This window comes from Limulus polyphemus, unplaced genomic scaffold (assembly GCF_000517525.1).
Source record: "Limulus polyphemus unplaced genomic scaffold, Limulus_polyphemus-2.1.2 Scaffold984, whole genome shotgun sequence".
NCBI lineage: Eukaryota > Metazoa > Arthropoda > Merostomata > Xiphosura > Limulidae > Limulus > Limulus polyphemus.
In genome coordinates, this window is record NW_013666594.1 from 159997 (window position 1) to 183956 (window position 23960).

The 23960-nt window shown below is 31.0% G+C and overlaps 1 protein-coding gene across 4 annotated transcripts in view; it reads right to left on the reverse strand.

The window, feature by feature from the left end:
- Positions 1-23960, reverse strand: part of LOC106461550 — a 99689-nt gene that overhangs the window by 20304 nt on the left and 55425 nt on the right. For all 4 annotated transcript variants that reach the window (XM_022388541.1, XM_022388540.1, XM_022388543.1 and 1 more), the window contains exons 15-27: positions 18871-18929; positions 18034-18172; positions 16520-16777; positions 15831-16010; positions 14900-15017; positions 14650-14761; positions 13267-13372; positions 13097-13150; positions 11699-11785; positions 8858-8974; positions 7723-7804; positions 5614-5724; positions 4574-4758 (exon numbers count right to left, since the gene is read on the reverse strand). In XM_022388541.1, coding sequence (XP_022244249.1) covers positions 4574-4758; positions 5614-5724; positions 7723-7804; positions 8858-8974; positions 11699-11785; positions 13097-13150; positions 13267-13372; positions 14650-14761; positions 14900-15017; positions 15831-16010; positions 16520-16777; positions 18034-18172; positions 18871-18929 — 1608 coding nt within the window. The remainder of the gene's footprint in view (positions 1-4573; positions 4759-5613; positions 5725-7722; positions 7805-8857; positions 8975-11698; positions 11786-13096; positions 13151-13266; positions 13373-14649; positions 14762-14899; positions 15018-15830; positions 16011-16519; positions 16778-18033; positions 18173-18870; positions 18930-23960) is intronic.

A 23960-nucleotide genomic window follows, 5' to 3' on the forward strand; every position in this document is an offset into this window, starting at 1 on the left:
ATATATATATATATATATATATATATATATATATATATAGACATTTATTTTTTTAAATAAAGACTGTTTGTTTCTGAATAGTAATTACAAATGAGCAAGCTCAGCTTATCATGCTGTTAAATGCAGATTAAGTTAATTACTCAAAAGCAATTGTGTGTTTAAGTATACTTAACCCTAGAATCACTGATGAGGCAATGTGGACCCCCATCAGCTTTTTTAAATGTATTTTTCTAAACTATCTATGCACCAAATTGCTTGTTGGTTAAAGTAACATTAATAATACTAGTTATATAAAAAAAATGTAAACAAAAATTATACTAATGTTAATCGCTTTAATTACTGCTGGGGGTCCCTAGGTAATTTACATAGAAAATTAGTAATTTCTCCAGTATTTTACACAGAAAAAAGAAGAGAGAGAGAGAGAGAGTAATTTCTCCAGTATTTTACATAGAAAAGAGAGTAATTTCTCCAGTATTTTACACAGAAAAGAGAGTAATTTCTCCAGTATTTTACATAGAAAAGAGAGTAATTTCTCCAGTATTTAAACAGAAAATGGGTAATTTCTCCAGTATTTTACACAGAAAAAGAGCAATTCCTCCAATATTTTACACAGAAAATGAGTAATTTCTTTTACCAGTTTTTTTACACTGAGTGTTGTAACTTGTAATGGACAAAAACATTACATCATTCAATATGATACATGTGGTCCCCCCCAACTACTAGTGAATGTTATGAAAAAAAAAAATATATATATATATATATATATTTATATCAGTGATTTGATGGTTAATATCAAATACTACATAACTATGAATTGAGTTTAAGACCCTCTATAATGGGTAATACATGTAACCCTCCCTGCTGTTTGTTAGCATAATCAGTACAATGCTGGCCTTCAATCACATTGAACTAGGTTCAATCTCTTATAGGCCTGATTCAAAAACTGTAATTTAGAAGACTAAAAAACTTGATTTTCTTTTCTATTTTGATGGTGTACACTTGCTAATGCCTATTCAAAATGTAGAAAACGAAAAACAGATTGCTAGATCTTCTGTTTGTTTTTTTTAAAACAAGCTAGTTGAACCAAATGAGGATGAAATGAAAAAAGGAGAGAGAATTTTTTAGAATACTTTCATTTTACCAATTGCAAATCAGATAATTTTTGGAGTCTTAAAAACTTCTAGCGTGCAACTTAAGTATAAGAACCAATTCATGTAAAGCATTCTATGTGCTGAACTTCATTCCTTGCAACCTAGTGGACATTCTTCATGTTTCACCAAAATCAGACTTAAGTAACAGCTCTAATAGTATAGTTTGGAACCTCAAAAATTATTATAACCTTGTGAACATTTTTAACCCTAACAAAAGCTTGATTAACACTTTCAACCAAGGTACCCTTTACTGCGCATGACACAAGGTTTTAGTGTCTTTCATTGAAACTTTTATTAAAATACTTTTTGTTTATCTTAGACCAATTAGCATAGCATAAAATCTTAATTAATAACCCATATTTTAATAGTATATAAGTTTTAAGTTCTTAATTCCATAAGGCAATATTTAAAAAAATCCTGAATTTCTCCACGTGTGACACATTTTCTCTATTTTATCCACTACCCCTCTAGTAACTATAAAATTAAAAGTAAATTACTCACTATAAAATTGTCATTGCTTAAACAAACCATAATTTTTACAGCCTTCAATTTTGTTTGGTTACAGAGCTATCATATAGATAATCAGATCCCTCCTGCCACACCCACCTGTGAGGAGTTGTTAATAGTTCTCTCTTACATTTACTTATATATTACCTATAACCAATAGAAAGTCATGGTTTTCATCTATCAAATGATGTATTATATAACGTTGTGTTCTGAACAAATAATTGTCAATTTCACTTGTAGTACAGCTTTCATTCCCGTAGGAATGGTAATGACTAACTTGGATGAATTTGTAATGGCTCTTGTACCATAGTTAGAAAGCCAGAAGAATTGAGAGTTAGAGAAAATTTTCTACTTTTTGCATGCTATTAGTCTAAGTTCTTTGGTGCATTATTTAATTAAATAAAAATTATTTAGTGCATTACTACCATTAGTATAAAAAATAGGGTTAAGTGTCATCGACAATCGAAAGCAAGAAAAAAGAAGATTGGGTAAGTACCTTATTTCTTGTTTTTGGTATTCATTCTTTATTTATTATTATAAAAGTAACTAAAATCTAAAAATAGGGAACTTTTTAGGTTAATTAAGATTAGATAAAACAAATAATAATATAATAAAATGTTTCACGAGGCATGCATGCGAGCAGCTCGTAGTAGCTCATAGGTAATGTAATCCGATAACATAATGTGAACTGCACGTCCTCCAATGACTTACAACTTATAATGGTGTGGATAGTAGTTAGACATGGCTCAAAGGGCAATAAAACAGAAAAATTTATTTATAAAAAGATATACATTGTTATGAGCTTAAAGCTATTTAGGATAAATGAATGTAGTTTAATGTTAGAATTTGAAGTCATTCTAGAAAAAAAAAGGATAGTTTGGATTTATTTCAATTTTTTTTGGGGTGGGGGTTATGAGGTTGGTCAAAATGATTCTGTATAGAGATAGAGATAATAACAGATAAAATATAAAATTTTACTGACAAAAAACATGATGGAAATGTATTTAGGAGGTTTTAGGGATTACACAAAGGAAATTTGAGATTTTTGAGATGAAGAAAAGTATTTTTATTCTTATCGTAAAAATTACTTTGAACATGGACCATTCAAAACAAATACTCAATATATTCATGGACAAATCTTTATTTTAGTTTATTAAAAATACTTCCCTAAAAAATATGATTTTTTGTAAATGAAAGACGTATTAACTTAAAGACTGCTAAGTTTCATGAAGATATAGACACTATATTGAAAGTTAGAAGTATTAAATCTATAAAGATTTTGAATGAGTACAAAAAGGTCAGGTGGTTGGTCAAGTTGACCAAGCTCGTGCTGAGAAAGTTAACTGCTCTAAGGTTATATTCTTAACCCTAAAAAAATTGCTTTGAGTTACATCCTCAACTTTCAACAAGCTATAGACTTGGGGGCATTCTTAACCCTTACAATAAACGTGGTTTGACTGATAGCTCTTTTAATAAATTAAAAACATTTGGACACTTCTAACCCTAACAACAGCTTGCCTTGAATGATGATAGCTTAACCTTTAACAAGTTATAATACGCAATGCTTCAATTACAAAAACTTTCTGATGTTCAGTTCTTTAAATTACTTTTTAACTCATGCATTCTGGAAGTAAAACATTCACTTGCAGTACCAAAAATAAAATACATCCAAAAACATGACATAACAGATGCCTTAATTAGTAACATTACAGTATAAATTTGTGATGCATGATCTGGTACTATACCACATTCTGAAGAGTTCTTTTTTCTCTCTCACAAACATCAGTTCTTTACAACAAAAAGAATACTCTTTTTAAATCCTGTTTAAAATTCAGGAATTGAAATACTGAACCTTAAAACTGTACAAATACGATGGAACAAAAAACTATCATATGACATTTAGTAAGTAACAGAAACCTAACATCTTCTTTGAAGAATGCAATTAAAAATGTTATATAATCTAGCAAAATTAAATTTAGAACCTCTTGCACAGATTTAACTAACAAAAAGATTCAGTATTGCAATTTTTTACTGGATGTGAAGACAAATCACACAAAATTACTAAACACAAAATGCAAATTTAGTGGAAAAACCCCCAACAATCTTTAGTGAAAAGTGAGGATTTTTTTTTTTGTATTTACGATAAACAAGTTTTGAAAACAGAAATACTCCACACAACAAGCAAGGCATTTCTTTATATAGATGCAAAATGGATAAAAATCTAGCAATGAAATTAAGATTTATAACATGCTTTTTGCAAGTACAACAAACTCGTATTTTTTAATTACATTCTACAAAAAAAATATACATATATAAAATAATTAATTAATAAATATAGCACCAGCTAGAATTTACCCAAACAACAAACCATTCCTTTGGCATTATATGAGAAAGATATAATAAAATAAAGTTAAATAAAGATTATTTAAACATTGTGTTATATTTATATACATACACACACACACACACACACACATACACATATCCACAAAAATGAAAGGATTAATAAGTGTAACAAGTTCATTTAGTTGCACACAAGTTCAGTTGCTCTTTATCAAAGTTTAAGCCTGTTGGTTATGATTATCTTAGCTATTTACTTTTGTAAGTATTATCTTGTTTTTTAATTAATTTAAACTTTCATATATATATATATATATATATATCTTTCTTTTTAAGTAGGAAACTGAGTGGTTATTATCCTAAGAATTACTATGCACACAACTGAAGGTATCAATTTGAACTTTAATAAAATTGTACATAACATACTCATGCTTTAAATAAAAGTCAACAACAATAAAAGACAAACAAATAATTAATAACACTTCCCTGTCTACTTGGAGATCAACTGTGCGAGTCTTTAGTTTCCATGTCCATTACAAACAGCTTTACAGTTTTATAAATGGCCAACATATTACCTGTTGCGTGCTTGCACCATAGTAGTCAAAAGTTCCCATCCCTGTAGATAACACTGGAGTAGTTTCTTGAGCTGCAGAATCTGTAACCACAGAATCGGTCACCCGGTACTTGTTAGTATCTTGTTGCTCTGGGACTGCGCTTTGGGACCATTGGTTTGAGGAAAATTGACCAGGGTTGTAGGACACTGAAAAGAAAAATTCTTTGATAAATGATATTTTTCATTTTAAACAACAATATGAAAGTTTAAATTTATTTCTAGACAGTTTTTACAGAATATTGAATTTTTCCAAAGACTTCGACTTCAGAAATAGATATTTTTGTCCTTAGTAAAAAGTAGTACACACAATTTCACATTTTGGTATCCAGAATATGTTCATTAGATTCTAAAAAGAAATACTTTCTGTGGCTGGTATATATAATCTACTCTATTAATTTAAGAAACAATTTATCCCTTTTTTGGAATATGAGTTGATTGCAACCAATCAAAGCTATCATTTAGATGAATGGGGCAACTGAAAACTTTTTTTTTTCTAATGTGTTAGAGATAATTAAAAAAAAAAAATTAGTAAGAGCTTACTATTATTACATACAATAGACTTGATTAAGGAGGTTATGTAAAACAAACACATTCATTGCAATAGCTAACCAAGATTTGATTCCCAACTTCTTGGTAGGTTTGTTTATTACACTTGCTACCATCTCAAACCCTTAATGGGATTTCTCGAGATTTTTATGTTAATCTGAATAACTGGCTATCTCTTTTCTATTTTTAGGTCTTATGATGATCAAGTTGTGACTTGTTTGAATTTTTCATTCTTTATGACAACTTTTTTTCAGCTCGTACTGAGACTAACAAGAAATTAGAATCTTCATTAACCAAAGAATCATGGACTTGCATACAAAAGAAAAAGATGTTTATACTAGTTTATTCAACAATTTTAAAATCTCATGCACAACTTAGGTACTGTTCAAACATTTTATCAATTGATCATCATGTATTAATTCAACGTGTTTACATAAACTAAAATTTAAAACCTACTTGAGTGCTCCAGTGTATCATAGTTCGTAACGTGCATAGAACTTTGCTCCTCAGGTGCATAGTTTTGGTAACCTTCTTGACTCACAGCTCCACTGTAAATACTTGTGCTATCTGTATAGCAGAAATATTTACAAATGCTTTCTTCTGATAACCACAAACATCTTAAATGTTTAGCAAGTAACCAAAGACAAGTTACCTGGTTAATACTTAGCTTTTATGAACACTTAATACTCTAAAATGTCATATAAAAGATTTCTTTATATGTGTATCTTCGTGCTGTACAATAGCATAAAGCTTTCTCTGTACAATTATTATCTTAACACCATAAAATATCATACTATATTAGCTCTCATGTCCAGATGAGTGCAGTCCACTACTCTGGCAAAGTTCAATCACTGAATTAAAGAACTATAGAAAATAAACTTGCATTCTTTTCCCACACATTAAAAGGAATGCTTCAGTTGAAACTTATTCAATAAAAAGTTTTATTTATTTAATTGTATACATAAAAAAAAATATCTTATTATTATTATTTTGGATTGATTTTAGCTTACTCCCAACAAAAATCGTTAACATTTGAGATGTTCCTGCATATTTTTTGTGTCTGAGCATAATACGGCACTCATGGCCCCTAGGAGGAAAGTCATAATAGTTTTGAGCAAATTAATGCAAACCATTGAGTTATTATAAGGCCTTATAACTTGTATAAAAGTGTAATTTATTGATTTTTAGCCAATCTTCATTTCTCAACTTTGTTTGTGATGTAAATGCCTATTTCTTGTTTTGAGAACTTGTAAGCTACTAATATAAACACATCATTTTTCTGTTCTGGTGATATTTACAAAACAAAAATGTGTTTGAAACAAATTCACTTGCAATTAATTAGTTTTACAGTTTGTGAAAAGCAAGCTTTATCATTTTGTACTCCATTTGAATTATGATGCTGAAATATAATAAGAACATTTTTTTATTGTTAAACATCACCTAGGTATGATGTTATGTAGATGTAGGTTTGTAGGGTCACTCGACTCGGATATGGCATCAAATTTTGTGTTCCTGGCTCCTTGGGACTCTAGGGGTACATGTGCTCAAACATCAAAGCAAGGTATCATAATAAGATTTTCTTTTTAGGGAAACTATAGAAGTAATTGGGGACAATGAAGGAACTTGACTGGTGCTCTGTGGCCTTTGTGAATCATGAAGGATCCTTTGAATCCCACAAGAGATTGTAGGTATTTTATGCTAGCTCATATAAATCTTTCTTCCGCATTATAAACACTTAACATCTGAAAATTGAATAAAACTTTCCTTATACAACTTCCTAACACAATAAAATGTCACATAATGCAATAAAGCTTCATTTACACAAGCATCTTAAAACTGTAATGTGTAAAATAATATAAGTTTTTCTTACATGGCCACAAATACTTCTTTTGAATAGCTGCAAAACCTTGGTTAAGTCTACTGACCAACCATCACCGTGAATGTCAGATGGTCAGTTAGGGGAGTGAATCAAGATTTTCTTAACCATTTAAATCAGGTGAATTACTAATGATCCAATATTCTCTCCCAACATACATAATAAGCTCCATGTGTTGATGTGTTCAGATAGCTTAACTTGATTAACAGCGTTATGACAAATATCCCACACAGCTAAAACAAAATCAGGATAACACACACAACCCTTAGGCTTGTGACACATGCAGTTCATAAATACACATCAAGTAGTAAGAATTTATTCCATGAAAAGGAACCCTATCAGCTCAGCTAAGTCATTGAAATCATGATATTATATATATCACAGTAGGATAATATTTAATAATACACTATGTTGATGGTAGATGATTATTAGTGGCTGGTAATTACCACCAGTAAAGCTTTTGTTAATACTAGTACAATTTATTAAAAACACATGGTTAGAAACATTTTATGCCCATTTTTATGATGGAATTTCCATCAAAATTCAACATTTTCTTCAATAGTTTCAACACTGTATACAACAATACAGTTGAGATGTCACAAGTCTCACATCTCTTTGTTTTCTATTCAGTGTTTCACTACTTAGCACCATGTTTCTATAACTTAGTAACCATAACCTGCAGCACTTACCAGTAACATCACCAACAGGTGGAGCTTCTATCATATCATCTGTTGTACTGGCTAGTGAATAGTTGGGTAATACTGTAGTACTCTGAGCAAAGTGGAGAAAAAAAAAACAAATATTGGAAACTAAATTATTCTCAACTTGAGAGAATTTTTTTTGTATTTTAAAAGTGAAAGCAAAAAGGAAAATTATATAAAGAAGAAAATGTTTCGGTATTTACATTTGATCATTAATTTATAGCAAACAACCCATGTAAGATAGATAAGTACAATTTATTGAACTGTAATACCTTTTTAATTTTTTTTAAAAGCTAACATAGCTGCAACTAGCCTTCCTATAAGCTTTTTTTTCACCCAATTTGTACATTAAGCATGTTTATTATGTGCCTAAGACATATCTAAAAATGGTATCAAGATTAGTGTTGGTTTTTATTAGAAAGATGGAACAAAACTGTACCTTTGATCAAACACCAAACATCTATGCTCTACATTTCACACAAAATATAACATGTAGAATCAAAAGTGGTTACACTGTGAATATCACCAAGTTGAAACATGCTGTAATTATCACCAAGTTGAAACATGCTGTAATTATCACCAATTTAAAACAGGCTGTAATTATCACCAATTTAAAACATGCTGTAATTATCACCAATTTAAAACATGCTGTAATTATCACCAAGTTGAAACAGGCTGTAATTATCACCAAGTTGAAACAGGCTGTAATTATCACCAAGTTGAAACAGACTGTAATTATCACCAAGTTGAAACATGCTGTAATTATTACCAAGTTGAAACATGCTGTAATTATCACCAAGTTAAAACATGCTGTAATTATTACCAAGTTGAAACATGCTGTAATTATCACCAAGTTAAAACAGGCTGTAATTATCACCAAGTTAAAACAGACTGTAATTATCACCAAGTTAGAACAGGCTGTAATTATCATCAAGGTAAAACAAACTATAATTAGCTTGCTAATAAAGCTATGGTTGTGATGGAGTAACACTAATATCATACAAATCATTTCTACAAACTTGCATGTTTTCATGAAACTCACAGTGTGACTACACAGCATGGGTCTTACTTCAACACAAAAGTAGAATGCTCCCTAACTTAAACCAATGAGAAAACAACTTACCATAAAAGCTTGGTGTAAGTTAGCCAAGTTTATCAGCCACAAAGGATCATTCAACTCTTCAAATTCTCCTTGTTCTTGGGTATAATGTGGATCATGATATTTCAGCTTGCTGGCAAGCTTCAACAATATTTATATACATTATTTTATCTTAAGGTACCACAGTTACAGCTTTAGTTTAATCACTTGAATATTATATATATAACTTTAAATCATATGAATTATTATAAATTTTTTCTTTTGCCAAAGAAAGAACAACAGCAGCATAGAATGATTGATAGTTGTAAATATGGGATGGTGATGTCGACTTGACCATCCACAGTTGTTTTTAATACTTTAGTGTATTTTATCTTTTACATGTAAGGCTTGTGAACAGAGGTTAAATATGATACCCGTATTTTAAGTGTAAGGTTTGTGAACAGAGTTTAGATGTGATACATGGTGTATTGTAAATGTAACGATAGTGAACAGAATTTAGATGTGATACACGTGTTTTAAGTGTAAGGTTTGTGAACAGAGTTTAGATGTGATACATGGTGTATCTTAAATGTAAGGTTAGTGAACAGAGTTTAGATATGATACATGTTGTATCTTAAATGTAAGGTTAGTGAACAGAGATTAGATATGATACATGTTGTATCTTAAATGTAAGGTTAGTGAACAGAGATTAGATATGATACATGTTGTATCTTAAATGTAAGGTTAGTGAACAGAGATTAGATATGATACATGTTGTATCTTAAATGTAAGGTTAGTGAACAGAGATTAGATATGATACATGGTGTATCGTAAATGTAAGGTTAGTGAACAGAGATTAGATATGATACATGGTGTATCTTAAATGTAAGGTTAGTGAACAGGGATTAGATATGATACATGGTGTATCGTAAATGTATGGCTTGTCAACAGAGATTAGATATGATACATGGTGTATCTTAAATGTAAGGTTAGTGAACAGAGATTAGATATGATACATGGTGTATCATAAATGTATGGCTTGTGAACAGAGGTTAGAGATGATACACAGTGTATCCTTACCATACGTGGGTCCTACTTATGCAGATATTTCTCTTAACATTTTAACCTTTCCATAATGTGGCTTGTACCCTAGTTTTACATTTCTGGCTTTTATGTCATAAAGATAACATTTTGCTTTTGGTCTTGTTGTGTGAATAACTGTATTAACAAACACACACACACCTCATTTTTTTGCATCCAAAAATGGTTTTAGAAAGATCCAACAGGTAAAAAATGTGGAAACATTTTGACAAAAACAATTTTAAAACTTTAGGATTTTTAACTGTGCTAATACCATAACTTTGTTGGATTAAGTACTTTTTGCAAAGTAGCATGCTATGTCATTGTTACATATATGCTTACTGTTTTCTCGTAATTGTGTATGTATAAAGTTTACCTTATTAATTTTATTGTTTAATGTAATTTTGAATCAAATTCGTGGTCTAAAATGTTAAAAAAATCTCTGTATAAGAATCATATGGAAAATTTTTGGAAAAAGTTAAACACCATAAACGTACTTATTTTTCACAGTCAAGAGAAATGACTTTTTTAAATGACTACTTATGTTATTGACGAGAAATAATTTTTTATGAGAGTGACGTTTTATCCTTCTGTGACTGTTGTCAGTCATCTCTGGTTTTGAAGTTCTCTTTTAATCTCATGTAATTACAAATTTCATGTGAACTAAACTATACTTTAATAGGTTCTTAAAAAATAAATAACTATATACACATGTAATAAGTGACACCTTGTTTAAATGCATGTTGCGTAACGTTAACTTTTTCAGCTTGAAGGTTGCTGCTGTTGGCAAAAAGTTGTGTTAATAAAAACATGTTTTATGTCAATGATGTAATCAGTCTTACTTATCTAAGAAATATATATATATAGTCAAAGTTAGTCACAATTTGAAGTAAGTACAATGTAAATAAAGTATTATTTTATAACCTACCCTTATAACCAGATATTATTATTGTTAAGGCTTACTATTCAATGTAAATCTATGATCTATGTAAATCTAACTTTTTAAACTTCTAAGTTTTACAGCCAGAGTGAGGCTAAAGTTGGCTTAGTTGGAATGCTGATTAATTAGGAATTAACTTTCACTTCATGGATAACAAATATAATGTGGACATAGAGAGCAGGAAAGATGATGAAAAATATAAAAACTCAAATATCAACATCAAGCACGATATTTTCACCAAAAAATCTTTAGCCCAAAACTGTCAATAGATTATTCACAATGTATGGCAATGGTCAAGATGTGGTAGCAGACTAATTTAATATGTTAATTCTAGAAAATAAAAAAAGTGAATAAGCACATAGACCAGTGGTTCCCACCAAGGACCCCTTTTATTATTATTGTTTTCCCCACAGATCCCATGTTTTTGACAGATTCCATCTACCCAAAAAACTGTTTTTATTAATTAATAATGAATTGTTTTTCCATTTTTCAACATCAAATAATATACATATATAACCGAGTGTGAAATTAATAGAATAGCAGTATTAAAGAAAAATTACTTGTTTAATGAGATGGTTGATGTGGCTTTGTTCATACAATGTTCCAAATTTTTCCCACGAGAATGCATTGATGAGCTTTTTAGGTGTTATTATTCTGTGTCCTTCTGTGCAATATTTAGTAAAAGAAATTAACTCTTGAACAACCAGTATTACCTTTGCAGACCCCAGGTTGAGAACCACTGATATAGACTATGTAAAAACTAAAGATAATTTACTTGTTTGAGGTGTCAAGCAGTAAAGCAAGTATAGAATGGTCAGTGATACTACAGACAAATATCATAAGTAATGAAACAAGATCAACCATACCTCATAGACTTGGGAAACCAGTGTGGATGAATACATCTGAGGCATTTTTATAACAGTCTCACTTATAACTTCACAGTAGTGTAAGGCCTGAAAGATAAAGGTTATTGATGATCAAACTTTTTAATGTATACATGTATTATAAAATGTTATTCATCAGTATGAGTACTAAACCTTGTTTCACTAGAGTTCATCAACCATCACCATGAAGAACTGTTTTAGTTAAGCATAAAGCTACACCATGGGTAACTGTGCTCTTCCCCTCAAAGGTATCAAAACCTAAAATTTGTGAAAAAGTGTACAACAATTATAAATGTAGTTCATTAAAATTATAATAAAAGTGAAAGTCCATGTATACATTCACATGGTTGAATAATTTTTATGTGCTTTAAATAAATCTTATCAATCAAGCTATCAAAAACAGCATCAATAAATTGTTAATAAAACACAAAATAATAATTTTAAACTAACTAAAATTCAAGAACTTGTGCTTATAGTTGTATTTTAACATCATGGCAGAGTCAAAATGATCTGAAAAAGATCGACAATAAAAAAAAAAACAACACAATTACAGATAGGTGTATTATGAACTTGTACGCAAGCATCCACTACAGTGAGACTACACAAACAAATTTATAATTTAATTATCAATGGCTTTATGAACATGAGACATTTTTTGTGTGCTTAGAATTGCAAAAGTAGCTCTGGAAAGATTTACAAACCACGTATGAAATGCATATCATACATAAATCAAGTCTTCTAGAGTGATGCAACAGAACTGATCTACTGAGAAACTATGATCTATTACAATTTTTAAAACTTCACTAGTAATCGAGATTTCACTAGCTAAACAAACATTAATTACTCTATAGTAAGTAAAAATAGTTAAGATATTTTATTCCAAAGTGCTCGGGTTTTACATGGTAAACAAAAAAACAAAGATTTAGTTTTGTTTGAATTTCACGCAAAGCTACAACAGGGCTATCTGCGCAAGCCGTCCCTAATTTAGCAGTGTAAGACTAGAGGGAAGGCAGCTAGTCATCACCACCCACTGCCAACTCTTGGGCTACTCTTTTATCAATGAATAGTGGGATTGACTGTCACATTATAATGCCCCCACGGCTGAAAGGGCGAACATGTTTGGTGTAACGAGGATTCGAACCCACGACCCTCTGATTACGAGTCGAGCACCCTAACCACCTGGCCATGCTGGGCCAAAAACAAAGATAACTACAACACTGAAACTGTTAACTTACAAGCAAAAAGAACTCTAAGGTATCACAATTATGATAAGATGTTTATAAAAACAACATATCTTTGCAGGTCATAACACATCAAAAATAAGTTTACCACTATTGGACAATAACTCATAAAAATGTACAGAGTCTGAATATTATTCACCTCCTCCAAAAGTCCAGAGTCCACCAAACAGGTAGCATAGAGAAACTTGTAGGCCTGTAATAAATAAATATAATCATTGTATTTTAGATCAATAATGACTTAGTACAATTTAAAAGTTGAAATATTTCTACTCTGGTCCTTAAGATATTACTAATAAGTTCTTTTCGTACCTGTAGGTGTGGTAGTACATAGCCTTGTGTCCCTAGTGACATGCCATATTCAAAGATCTCTGTACACTGTATGGCTTCATTAGAAGCAAACTCGCTGAACGACAGCCTATGGGGGTGAAATTTGCACATCAACCCAAAAAATTAAATTCTGTCTTTCACTCATTAAAATATAATATATGACACTGTATTATTATTATAATTTTGAATATAACAATGATGCAAGTATCATTATTAATCTGAAGAAATTAAACATCTACTGAGGTTTGTTTCTGATCAGATTAAAAGCTCACACTTCATAACAAACATATTAACTGCAACAATGGCACAGCTTATCTAGATCATAAACTGATAACTGATGCTAACTTCCTAACAACTATGCAGTTTATCTAGATCATAAACTGATAACTGATGCTAATTTCGTAACAACTACAACAACTATGCAGTTTATCTAGATCATAAATTGGTAACTGATGTTAACTTCCTAACAACAGTTATGCATCTTGTCTAGATAATAAACTGGTAACTGACGCTAATTTCCTAACAACTACGCAGTTTATCTAGATCGTAAACTGATAACTGATGCTAACTTCCTAACAACTACAACAATTATGCAGTTTATCTAGATCATAAAGTGGTAACTGATGCTAACTTTCTAACCAACTTTCTTACAACTATAACAACTATGCACCTTATGTAAATCATAAACTAATAATTGATGCTAATGTCTGTAGGGTTAAAATAATTCTATGTGAATTTTTTTGCCTGTTTATAGAAACTGCAGAAAGCTTTTTAATTAATTTGCATTATAATGTTGTTTCTGTAAAATAAATCTTTGGCTGAATTCTCAGCTCTATTTAGCTTTACTTCTATTAATAATAAAGAAATTATCCAACTGAGCTCAACTAATTAATTGTTTTGAATATTCAAACAAAATTACATATCAAATGGCTATCTACACTAGCTGTCCCTAAGTTAGAATTGATACACTAGAGGGTAGGTTACTTAGTAGTCAAAAGCACCCATTGCCAACTTTGGGCTACTCTTATCGCATAATGGATTTGACCATCACTCTTATAATGCACCAACTATGCTTAAGTGTCAAACATAATTACTTTTTTTCAATATTCACTTGTGTGTGTTTATTTGTGCTAAGAAACATAAATATGTCGTTATTTTTTACTTCATATAAAATTATCTACATTTTAAATGTTTTCCATATTATTTGGTAAAAAATAATATCAAGATATCATTCAGTCACAGGTTCAAAACAGTGTGATTTAACTAATAGAGTGAATGTGTTAAATTATATTCTGTGTACCATTTGTTTTCAAGCTCATGACATGAATATTGCAACGATGAATGTCAATAATAAGTGTTACTTACATGTGGTTAGCTCCAAGTAGAATCAGTTTACTAGACTTCTGAGAAAAAATGCCAAAGTCAGTTTGGGCCATCAAATAACAGAAATGAGCAGCAGCAAGACAACCTTGACTCCCTACATAAACCAAGAACAAACTAAAATATACCCTAAAATTCAAAAACTAGACCACAAAATCCCAAAAAGAAATATTTCTTCCCCAGTTAGAAAAAATAAATTAAATAGTTTCTCGTAAGTTTTGACAAAAGAAACTACCTAAAGTATCTCCAAGAGTGGTGATACTCCTCTGGTCCAAGTCAGGACGTTGTGATGGGTTGGACAGAATCATGGCAAGATGAGGTCTCCAATCTCCCCATCTTTCCTCTGCAACACACTGAACAAAACCCTTCAATGTTAATCTATATCATATTTTACAATAATGCAAAAACATTAAATACATTTTATGAATTATCCACACAACAAAATGCTTAGAAATAATCTGAACAACATATATTTTCTAAAACAATAAGGTTTTCAAATTGAAAAAGTAAAAAAAAGGTATATCTTTCACTAAACCAACACAATTAAAACTGAAAATGTTACACTACACAACAGTCTATACGCCTTAGGCTTTTAGCTAACTAGGCTTATTTTGCTGTTTATCCAATAACTACATTCACTGTTAGAGATGAAATGTTTATCATTAACAATGTTTGATATTTCTCTTTTAAATGACTTAACCTGAAAATACAAGGTTTTCCATAATCAATCCATAAAGGATTAAAGAAAAATAGATTAAATCTATTTTTCCTACATCTAAGACCACTGAGAGACAAGTGTACAAAAGAAATTTAAGTGCAATACATTTTGGATTAGCCCATTATGAAGAAGAATTTTATAATAAAAAATCTCCACAATTATTTCCAGCTTTAGCATTTCTGATGATTAAATGTGTTAAATTATATCTATAATCAGAACATTGATATTCCTTTCAGTTGAATAAATAAATATTTTATGTTTTCTTCAGTATTAATGTCACAAAAGCTATTTTCATTTTAAGTAAAAAAAAAACTATATACATGCTGAGGTTTAGCTGGCCTTAGCCACAGATTATACCACAATTACCATACAATAATACTTTTCTTTAAAAAAATCTAATGTGCTTATAAAAACAATTTAAAGGCATGACTTCTCATCCAACACTTACAGTAACAGCTGCAGGTTGCCGTCCAGACATAAGTTGATACAATGTTTGTAAAGGGTCATTCAAAGTGAGAGAATTTGCAAACCTTGTCATCACAGTGCCATAGGTTCTGCTATCCATTTTGGAGGCTAAAAACAAAGCATGACCCCAGAGACCATGCTTCATAGCCCATTCCAATGAGTCCTGTTTCAGTACGAAAAAAACAAACAAATATTTGGCAATTAAATATTACGTCCTAACAGAAAATTAGAAACTATCATCATAAAATTTATTTTATCACATGATTTTCCATCGGATTTCACCTGCTTTCAAGCCAGCATCTGTTGATACTAAAAAATATTATTTCTACTAAAACAGTTTATAACTTAAAAATACAAAGAAGTAAAATATTTTAAATTATTACAAAAGAATTTAAAAGATAAGGGTCTAACAAAAGAAGCCATTGCTAGAACTGTATCTGAAAATATGCTCGTTAATCTTTAATTAACTACATTCTTTTTGTTCTGAATAAATAAATAAATATGTAAATCCAGTATAAAGATTTCAAGTATTTTTAACTGATTGTTTTCATTATTAGAGCTTTGTGATTTTTTTGTTGCAAGTTGTACTACATATTTTAATGGACAAGAAGAGTGTGAATATCATCACTTATTAGTTAAAATATGTTTAGTTGATAACATTACATATATCACCTTTTTGTTTCCAAAGAGCAAAAATTCTCGAAACTTTCTTGTTACATCTTCGACAACCAATGTTCTAGATGAGTTCAGCAATGTTCGGTCTTGAGCAACAACGATTCCTTCATCCGGAGAAGTTTCTGCTGTTCCTCGAATTTCTGGACTAAGTTCTTCTTGTGGACTAAAGTTTGTACTTTGTTCCATTGTCTGTTTAGATTTCAGTATTTCATGGTTTGCTAATAGCAGTTCAGCTATGTCACTTCCTACAATGCTCTGAACAAATAAATCATAAAACAATTAGATATTAAAAAATAAAGATAAATTATTCTTCGTGTACTTCTGAACATCAACAACAATCATAAAAAAGATATTAATTTCAAATTTATTTTAATAATGTCACATTTCTTCATTTGTTAAATGTCTTACCTTAAAATTCAACAAAATTGTATCCACACTGTACAAAGAAACTCAGTTTTTAAGTTGTAGTAGCTAAATGTATATGTTAAGTAGAAGAAAAAAACAAAACAACCCCACATATAAAAATGCAATGATAATAACATCAGTTGATTAACTGCTTGCATCATATCATATAAAACTATAACCCCCACATATAAAAATGCAATGATAATAACATCAATTGATTAACTGCTTGTACCATATCATATAAAACTATAGCTTTTAAATTAGATGCCTTATTCTAAAAAAATATGTATTGTTGAACAAACATGAAATATTTGTTTTATTCTGCCTAGATATAAGAATATGTAGAAAAATATCCTTAATATTTAATCACCAATGATATTAATACAAAAATAGCACCATAAGCTCCTTTCCCAAACAGAATGGATCAAAAAACATACATCTCATAGGAGTAAGTGTAAAACAAAAAGGTAGTTAATAGTAACAGAAAATACTCATGAGAAGCATAAAGAAATTATATTTAAAATAGTAAAGTATTTGCATTACAAGAGATAATTATATATAATAGTTAAAATATTTGCATTATCAGAAATATAATCTCTTTTAAAAGTGAAAGAATATACTCAGGAGAAATAAAAAATTATATTTAAGTTAAATATCTGTATTACAAGAAATATATAAAGGAATTTCACTCAACAGTCAAATAATTTGCTCATTATATCATACAACACTTCAGTTTGTTCATGTACAACAGAAAGTTATTTGATTTTGTCATTTAAAATTGAAATTGCCACATCTGTAATGAGGTGAAACTAGATGGCTATCAAATAATACTTCAAAATCAAGCACGGAATCGCAACAATAACTTTCAGAAATTTGTAACTTGTCTAAAAGTTACTACATCTCCATTAACTTTTGGAACATTATTTAGTTTTCTCTTTGTAAACCAAAGGAAAACACTTGAACTATGTTTGGAAAACTACCTCCGTAACCTGTGAAAAGCTATGAATTTATACAAAACATAATATTAAAAAAACAATCAGATAAAGCAAAATAAGTTAAAAGTCTCCACGATATTCTATAAACCAATCAAGTTTAGGACTACTAACCCCATTTTGCCGTAGAATTAGGACAAGAAGTTCCCACAAAAGGATAAAAGATTCACGATCAGCCAAGCCTTGTATACTTTTAAAGTGATCAATCTTTCTCTGGCAAAAGTGGATAACATCATTCTTATGAGTTCTGCCCCTGTAATGGCAAAAAAAATTAAAGGAAATGCATCAAATATTTTAGTTTAATGACATAACATGTTATACAAGTATAATGCTGTATTATTATTTCTTAATTAAAAAATAAGCCAAAAGAAAATACATCTAAACAAACAAGCGTTCATTACTTGATCAAAAGACTGTTATATACACCTTAAAACACTTTCATTCCGGAGTTTGTGTTTGTTTAATCAGCTTTCAAGCTAGCTCAGCTCTCTGGTTTTGTTCACAGGGCAATACAAAAAATCCATATTAAGTAGCAATATACACAATATAAACACAAGTGTAGATTTAAACTTTAAAATATCATATAGATCAATAGCAAAGAATGCCACTGAACAGAACATTATGTATTTTTTTAGTGTTAAACACATGGTGACTTTCAAAGAATAAACCAATCAGAGTTACCATTGGCTGATGTTATTCGGTTTCTTTGCTGGTCATAATGCAAAGTTTGTTACCTATTAGGCAAACTTCATGTTACAACAAAAAATTTTTTAAAGTGTTGAATGTAGTTGACTAGTTAAGTAATACTGACTCTCCATTTCCATTTCTTACAATTTGAAATAACAAACAACAAAATGTCGGGTAAAAATTTTCAAACCTAATTAAAAACATCTGCGTTGCTTTCAATTTGAATAAAATAAAAGACAAAAAAATCATTTATAATGACCATACCTAACTAAAGGACCTGGAAAGACCCGTAGTTCTTCGTAATCCCCAGATAATATCAGATTCTATAAATGGACGAAAAGGCATACAATATAATCTTAGGCTTATACTAGCACTAATTTTTAACATCACTAACTATAAAAGGCTTATTCATTTTGTCACTATGTTGGGAATGCTTTCATGTTCCTTTTTTTGGTAATGCTCAACAATATACATTGTCACATAGCAACAAAACTATCACTGGATTGATCTTAGGTCAACTATGGTGTTTATGTTAAATGCTCAATATTCATGTTGACTTGTGAGAAAGGTTTGTTATATATTATTTTTTTTTGCTACCTGTGGCAAAATAGTTTCATTCAGAAGTTTGAGTTCTAGTCTTAAGCAAAATAAAATTTACCAAGCAGAGTTTCAATTAAGCCTTATGTTATGTTCATTTATTAAATTAGATTACAAATAGGTCTAATGTTATAGTCAGTGATTAAATAGTTTTAAGTGAATAAATGTTAATTAATAAATATCATTTTGGTGTTTTAACACATATATATTATCTACTTGGCCTTAAAACATAACATAAACATTTATTACTACCAAATATCTTTTATCTTTTGTACAGTCGAAAGATTTGAAAATTTGTATCGGAATGTTTGCACTGGTTTCTACTTCCTGATCTAGAATACAGTGAAAAGGCTCAAGAGTGCTATCTAAGTCTCTTTCAGAGTGCACACACATACCTTTGTTCATGATAACATTTCATTTTTCTGCATAGTTTTTACTAAAAATGTAGTGATTAAAGATTTACCATATTTTTCGGTGTATAAGATGCACTTTTTACCCCAAAATTTGATGTCAAAATCTGCTTGCATCCTATACGCCGAAGGTATGAATAATATATATGTATATATACCATATACACAAGCCATGTGTAAATATATTTAAATGGACATGCATAGTTTAGTTCAATTGAATGTGTTATTTATAACAATAGTAGTTTTTTTTCTTCTTTTAAAAACATAACTATTTATAATGCTCCCTAAATAATAAAAAAATAAATTACAGTGAAAGCAATGAAGATTTTGTAGGTTTTGAACCAAACTAAATAACAGTAAACCTTTTTTTGATTTATGGTATTTTCTTATTTTGATGTTTTGAGCCCTTTTGTGTTTAGAACAATATATTATAATTTTTAAAGTATCCAATTGAATTTTTGTTCAATAAATCTTTCAAATGCGACTGTAGCTTTTTTCCCCAAAAACTTTGTCTTCAAAATAAGGGTGCGTCTTATATTCCGAAAAATATGGTATTTTGAGACTGATGAAATAGGTGAAGAGTAGGTGCATTTTGGAGGTACAGACAAATTCGTTTTAGTTAAATTCTAAAATTTTTGTTAATCATTCAACAATGGTTTCCCATTGTTTTTGACAGGCTTTTATACTAGTAATAAATAAATAAAAAAAAGCTTACCCTACTAAAATAAATGAAAAAGTTATCCCTACTATAATAAATGAGAAAAGGTTATCCTCAGTAAAATAAATCCACATAATTTTCCACCTATCCAAAGTTTTATTTTCATTACCACTGTCAAGTTCCATACCAAGTAATATTACTCAAAATAAAAACATATTAATAAGGCTGTCTTATACACTTGGTTTGGGGTGGGATTGGTGAGGAGTATGTCTATCACTTATTTTATTTAACCACACAGTTTCTGTAAAATGTGGAGTTTTTCTCAAGTTTGCTTACAAATGTATAGAAGACTAAAATGTAAAATGTGGAGTTTTTCTTAAGCTTGCTTACAAGTGTATAGAAGACAAGAATGTAAAATGCAGAGTTCCTCTTAAGTTTGTTTACAAGTGTATAGAAGACAAGAATGTAAAATGTGGAGTCTTTCTTAAGCTTGCTTACAAGTGTATAGAAGACAATAATGTAAAATGTGGAGTCTTTCTTAAGCTTGCTTACAAGTGTATAGAAGACAATAATGTAAAATGTGGAGTCTTTCTTAAGCTTGCTTACAAGTGTATAGAAGACAAGAATGTAAAATGTGGAGTCTTTCTTAAGCTTGCTTACAAGTGTATAGAACAAGAATGTAAAATGTGGAGTCTTTCTTAAGCTTGCTTACAAGTGTATAGAAGACAAGAATGTAAAATGTGGAGAAAAATAAGCAGTAATTACTTGAAATATATTTCTAGAAAACATCAATCATTTTAAATAGATATTTTACTCCCTTCACAGTGGCAGCAGAATTAATTCCACATGTATAGTCTTTGAACGACATTTTATGGCCTAGTGTTATTAGTTTAATATGTAATTTAGTCTTCTTGACACACACACATGCAGCTCACACTTTACGGACATTAAATATTCAAAAGTTATTTAGGATAAACTTGGGGCTTCTCCAACATACATTTGCTTTGACCTATCTAGGATGATACAGATGAAAAACTCTTGTAACAATGAAAGCATAGTATATCCTGTTTTTCTCACAGTTTTTCATGGTTAAACAGCAGTGTACAGCTTCAGAAGTGAATATCAGAAAAGTCCTAGGATGTATTCCTAAACTTTTGTGAAACAAATGTGTTGACGAAATATGTGGTAATCACAAAAATTTGTCACGTGACCTACACAAAAATGAACCACTGAATATTAACCAAACACAGAAGAAGTGTCTTATGTTTTAACATTAACCAAACACAAACTGTATTATATCTGAATATTGAACAAACACAGGCAAACCGTATTGTTACGTATTTGCTAGTTTGTTAATTTCCGGAATAAATTCTTTCCGAGAAACTTCAGCAATACAAGTCCTTTCTTGAGTAACCCAGTTTATTCTTCCTCGATATCAACTTTGTAATAAACAGAAGTTCCACAGTCAATACATTTTCTCATCGCTTTACTTAACAACCTTTATAACACACTCTATAAATCACAGTGATTCACACACTTTACTTACAGTGCCAACTGTTCGCTTGACTCAATTATATATCTGCCCAATCCCGCTGGTTTTTCTCACCAGGATTATATATTAAAAAGAGGGCATCTCGATCAGACTAGAGTTGCTGGGCAAATTCATGATCCTTCGAGAAACTCCAGCACGCATGCTCCCAGCAGCACGTGACTTCTGCTGTTGTAACACTGCCCCTTCCTTAGTATTGTTCGTCCCAAACAATAGCCACTTACATTAAATCAATAGATAATTAACAATAACTTAATTAAATGTACAGAATTTACAAACACAAAATAAAAATACAACAAAGTCTCTTAATTTTCTTCTTTTGTACTGGTCTCCGTTTCACTGGCTTTTGCTTCACGTGGGATTCATCTGCTCCATCAGGAAATGTCCTATTATCAGTAGCAGTCACATTAGTGGTAGTAACTTCATTAACGGCTTCACCGTTTTCCTTATCTAAACCAGATAGAGTTTCTTCTCTGACAGTGGCTTTTTCAGGTGACACGTCTTCAGCAGAGTCATTTGTTCCGTTGTTCACTTCGTTCCAACTGAAGTGTCCTGGACCGTTATAACACCAAAGCCTGTTGGCATGCACCACCTTTGGCTTACCTCACCGACCACATTTTATTCATAAAGTCATGTCTGAGAGATGATCCACTATGTCATATGGGCCTTCCCATGGAGTAGACAACTTAGGAGACTTCCCTTTGGTCTTCCTGGGATTATACAACCACACCTTGTCTCCTGGCACAAAGCTGACTTCAGTAGATCTCTTATCATAACATAGCTTCATGGAATCAGCAGATGTTTTTAAGTTTGAATGCACTTGATGATAAATATCATCCATCCTTTCAGATAACATTTTCATGAACTCTGGCACATTTTCAGACAACTCTTCGTAAGGTGGGCATCCTGTTATCAGGTCCACTGGCAACCGAAGATCCCGACCAAACATCAGCTTTGCTGAAGTGTATCCAGTGGTTTCATGCTCTGCTGTTCTATAGGCCATCAGCAGTGGAGGACGTAAGACATCCCAGTCATCTTGGCGGCTATTAAAAAACTTTGCCAGTTCCTGTCCTATTGTCCAATTGTACTTTTCTACCATCCCATCAGATTGCGGGTGAAGTGGCATTGTCTTGGTCTTTCATATGCCAAACAACTTGCAGCATTCATGGAACACAGATGATTCAAAGTTACGGGCTTGATCTGAATGCAGTTTGTATGGCATACCAAACCTGAAGAAGAAATCACTAATAGCCGAAGCAACAGTTGTAGCTTCCTGATTTGGTATTGCATATGCCCCAGGCCACTTGGTGAAATAATCCACCACCACACAAATGTACCTGTTTCCAGCACGACTTCGGAACAATGGACCAGCAATGTCAACGGCTACTCTTTCCATTGGTGCGCCAACTTGATATAACTTCATTGGAGCACATCCAATATGCTTGGGTCCCCTTTTAGTACAACATGTACTGCACGTCCTGCACCATTCTTCCACATCTTGCCTCATACCTATCCAGTAAAATCTCTGCCGTAGGTGACTCAATGTCTTCTTAACTCCAAGATGTCCTTCTGTTAAACTATCATGGGATTGACACAGCACAACTTCCTGTAACTTTCTCAGTATAACTGTTTGCCAGGTCGTCACTTTCCAATCTGCAGTTTCCCATCTCCAGAGAAGAATAACATCTTCAAGCTTCAACTGGTTCCATTGTGCCCAATAGTTCTTTGTCACAGGGCTTAAGCTAGACACCTTCTCCCAAGCAGGGTGCAAAACACTTGCTTTTAGAAAATCAATTATTGGATTCAAATCTTGATCTTTCTCCTGCTCTGCTTTAATATCTATAACTGGTTCCACTACACCATTATCAACTCCTTCAGTCACATTGACTTCAGCTTCATGACACCTGGTTAGTTCAACCTCTCTTTTGCAGCAATGTCTGCAGTCATTTTTGCAAGGTATTCGGCTCAGTCCATCGGCATTTCCATGAGATTTTCCTTCTCTGTATTCAATATCATAATTATACTGGTCTATCTTAGCAATCCAACATGCCAGTTGTCCCTCTGGGTTCTTTAATGATCTTAACCAGCATAACACAGCATAGTCTATCCTGCTGGTAAACCTGGCACCATAGAGGTAAGG